At 49.6% G+C, this 3,922-nt stretch overlaps 1 protein-coding gene across 1 annotated transcript; it reads right to left on the bottom strand.

Annotated features, from left to right (window-relative positions):
• Positions 1-1,100: 1,100 nt before the first annotated feature.
• On the bottom strand, positions 1,101-3,627 carry LOC135974046 (uncharacterized). The gene is made up of 2 exons (XM_065559923.1): positions 2,659-3,627; positions 1,101-1,707 (listed from the first exon to the last, which is right to left on the bottom strand). Exons 1-2 carry the CDS (start codon positions 3,209-3,211, stop codon positions 1,115-1,117), a joined length of 1,146 nt encoding a protein of 381 aa, XP_065415995.1. The 5' UTR covers positions 3,212-3,627; the 3' UTR covers positions 1,101-1,114.
• Between the last annotated feature and the right edge of the window lie 295 nt (positions 3,628-3,922).

Below are 3,922 nucleotides of genomic sequence, written 5' to 3'. Positions count from 1 at the left end.
TAAGAGCACTTTCATGGAACTTTGTGACTTGCTGTCCCCTGCCCTGAAATGCCAGAATACCAAGATGAGAGCAGCCCTCACAGTTGAGAAGCGCGTGGCGATAGCCCTGTGGAAGCTTGCAACGCCAGACAGCTACTGGTCAGTCGGGAACCAATTTGGAGTGGGCAAATCTACGGTGGGGGCTGCTGTGATGCATGTAGCCAAAGCAATCACTCAGGTGCTGCTACGAAAGTTAGTGACTCTGGGAAATGTGCAGGCCATAGTGGATGGCTTTGCTGCAATGGGATTCCCTAACTGTGGTGGGGCGATAGATGGAACCCATATCCCTATCTTGGCACCGGAGCACCAAGCCACCGAGTACATAAACCACAAGGGGTACTTTTCAATGGTGCTACAAGCACTTGTGGATCACAAGGGACGTTTCACCAACATCAACGCGGGCTGGGCGGGAAGGGTTCATGACGCTCGCGTCTTCAGGAACACTACTCTGTTTAAAGGGCTGCAGCAAGGGACTTACTTTCCGGACCAGAAAATAACCGTTGGGGATGTTGAAATGCCAATAGTTATCCTTGGGGACCCAGCCTACCCCTTAATGCCATGGCTCATGAAGCCATACACAGGCAGCCTGGACAGGAGTCAGGAGCTGTTCAACTACAGGCTGAGCAAGTGCAGAATGGTGGTAGAATGTGCATTTGGCCGTTTAAAAGGTCGCTGGCGTTCATTATTGACTCGCTCTGACCTCAGCCAAAGAAATCTCCCCATTGTTATTTCTGCTTGCTGCGTGCTCCACAATCTCTGTGAAAGTAAGGGGGAGAACTTTATGGCGGGGTGGGAGGCTGAGGCAAATTGCCTGGCTGCTGATTACGCGCAGCCAGACACCAGGGCGATTAGAAGAGCACACCAGGAAGCGCTGTGCATCAGAGAAGCTTTGAAAACCAGTTTCATGACTGGCCAGGCTACAGTGCGAAATATCTGTTTGTTTCTCCTTCATGAAAACCTGCCCCCTTTATTGACTCATTTTCTGTAAGGAACCCACCCTCCCCCTTCCCCCAGCTTGCTTTCAAACCAAATAAAGTCACTATCATATAAAAATCATTTATTCTTTATTAATAGATTAGAAAAAGAGGGAGGGAACCCGGGTGGGATTTGGGAGGAGGATCGGTGGGAAGGAAAAGGCCACTAAAAAAAGGTTAAAAAAATGACAGCCTTTTGCTTGGGCTGTCCACTGGGGTGGAATGGGAAGGTGTACGGAGCCCCCCCCCCCCCGCGTTCTTACACGTCTGGGTGAGGAGGATATGGAACATGGGGAGGCGGGAGGGGGGTACAGGGGCTGTAGCGGCAGTCTGTTTTCCTGCAGCCATTCCTGAAGCTCCACCAGAGGCCGGAGCATGTCTGTTTGCTCACGCAGCAGCCCCAGCGTTGCATCCTGCCTCCTCTGATCTTCCTGCCGCCACCTCTCATCTCGAGCGTCTCTCCTCTCCTCACGTTGGTCCCTCCTGTCCTCACGTTGGTCCCTCCTGTCCTCACGTTCACTGGCTTCTTTCCTATACTTTGAAACCATTTCCTTCCACTCATTCAGATGAGCTCTGTCACTGCGGCTGGATTCCATAATTTCTGCAAACATCTCGTCTCGCGTCTTCTTCTTACGACGCCTTATCTGTGATAGCCTTCGGGATGGAGGAGGGAGGCTTGAGGAATTTGCAGCTGCTGTAGGGAGGGGAAAAAAGAGAGAATTGTTTAAAAAGATACATTTTGCAGAACAATGCTTATACTCTTTCATGGTGACCAACACTATTCACATTACATAGCACATGTGATTTCTGTGCAAGGTCGCATTTTGCCTCTTAATACTGAGTGCCTGTGGCTTTGCTGCTAGAGATCACAGGTCCGGGCAACAGAATTCGGCTTGCATGCGGCCATGGTAAGCCATTGTCTTACGGCTTCTGCGCCCTCCTTTCCCACATACCAAGCAAAGCCCGTAGAGTGCTGCGGTTTTTCTGTTAACATTCAGCAGCAGCAGAAAACAAACTAACCCCCCCCCCTCCCGCCATGAATTCTCTGGGATGATCGCTGTACCCCTCCCCCCACCGCGTGGCTGGTAACAGGGAAGATCCCTGCTAGCCAAACGCGAAAAGCTCAGGGCCAATTTCCCATCTGTGCTTGGCTAACTGCAGGGAAAGATTTATTTTCAGCCACAGGCAAACAGCCCAGTAGGAACGGCCACCTCTGTCCCATTAATTAAGTTCCCGTATTTCAACCAGGTTACCATGAGTGATATCACTCTCCTGAGGATTACACAACAAGATAAAGAACGGATGTTGCTTGAATGCCAGCAAACACCGGGACCATATGCTGCCAGGCTTTGTCAGGCAATGATACCAGATTACTTGCTGCAAGCATGGCATGGTCAAGTGTCCTACCATGGAGGACGGAATAAGGATGCACTGCCCAGAAACCTTGTGGCAAGGCTTTTGGAGTACCTCCAGGAGAGCTTCATGGAGATGTCCCTGGAGGATTTCTGCTCCATCCCCAGACACGTTAACAGACTTTTCCAGTAGCTGAACTGACCGTGAATGCATCCCAAGTCCTCAGGGAAAAGTAATCATTAAAAACCGTTTGCTTTTAAAACAAGTTTTATATTTTAAAAGGTAAACTCACCTGAGGTCCCTTCCATGGGGTCAGGGTCTTGGATACTGGCTTGGGAGGGTTGGGAGGGTACTTCAGTCAGGCTGAGAAAAAGATCCTGGCTGTTGGGGAGAACGGAGTGCTGTGTGCTATCTGCAAGCTCATCCTCCTCCTCCTCCTCCTCCTCCTCCTCTCCCCCATCGGCAGAATCCTCAGGTGTAGCTGATGAGACTATCCCCGACCCGGAATCCACGATCACAGGTGGGGTAGTGGTGGCGGCCCCACCTAGAATTGCATGCAGCTCGGCGTAGAAGAGGCATGTCCACGGCTCTGACCCAGAGCGACCGTTTGCCTCCTTTGTTTTTTGATAGGCTTGTCTGAGCTCCTTGACTTTCACGCGGCACTGATCTGAGTCCCTATTGTGGCCTCTCTCCATCATGCCCTTGGAGATTTTTTCAAAAGTTTTGGCATTTCGTATTTTAGAACGAAGTTCTGCTAGCACTGAATCCTCTCCCCATATAGCGATCAGATCCAGTACCTCCCTCACGATCCATGCTGGTGCTCTTTTTCGATTATCGGCCTGCATGGTTACCTGTGCTGATGAGCTATCTGTGGTCACCTGTGCTCTCCACACTGGGCAAACAGGAAATGAAATTCAAATGTTCGCGGGGCTTTTCCTGTCTACCTGGCCAGTGCATCCGAGTTTAGATTGCTGTCCAGAGCGGTCACAATGATGCACTGTGGGATAGCTCCCGGAGGCCAATACCATCGAATTGCGGCCACACTATCCCTAATTCGAAATGTTAAAATCGATTTTGGCACTACTCCGCTCGTCGGGGTGGAGTACAGAAATCGATTTAAAGGGCCCTTTATTTCGAAATAAATGGCGTCGTTGTGTGGACGGTTGCAGGGTAAATTCGAATTAACGCTGATAAAACCGAATTAAAGTCGTAGTGTAGACCAGGCCTCAGATCATGTATGTTCTGTACCACGTACCTGTGGAGAAACAAGGTGTCTTACTTCCAAAGCTCACAATGGCTGGCTTTCTGTAAACTAACTCGGATCAACCCTCTGGAATAACCAAAGAGATTCCAGTGCCCGATCCGGCAATCCTGACTCTAAATACTGATGATGTAATTTAAAACACAAAACCAAAGAAACAAACAAAAGCACTGTGGAAATAACATGATGTTAACAGACCATCTCATTGTTCACTCTCCTTGTATGTTATATCCCTATGTCTGTCTTGTATATTTAGATTGTAAATTGTTCAGGGCAGGGACTGCCTCTTATTCAA

Source organism: Chrysemys picta, chromosome 10 (genome assembly GCF_011386835.1).
Source record: "Chrysemys picta bellii isolate R12L10 chromosome 10, ASM1138683v2, whole genome shotgun sequence".
Taxonomy (NCBI): domain Eukaryota; kingdom Metazoa; phylum Chordata; order Testudines; family Emydidae; genus Chrysemys; species Chrysemys picta.
This window is presented reverse-complemented; position numbering and strand designations above follow the sequence as displayed.

What these genes read in the sequence shown, in the direction of transcription:
- LOC135974046 (XM_065559923.1), bottom strand. Translation starts at nt 3,211, where the DNA reads ATGCAGGCCGATAATCGAAAAAGAGCACCAGCATGGATCGTGAGGGAG. An exon ending in CCCCATGGAAGGGACCTCAG is followed by an intron (nt 1,708 to 2,658) that starts GTGAGTTTACCT and finishes CCCTCCCTACAG; the next exon opens with CAGCTGCAAATTCCTCAAGC.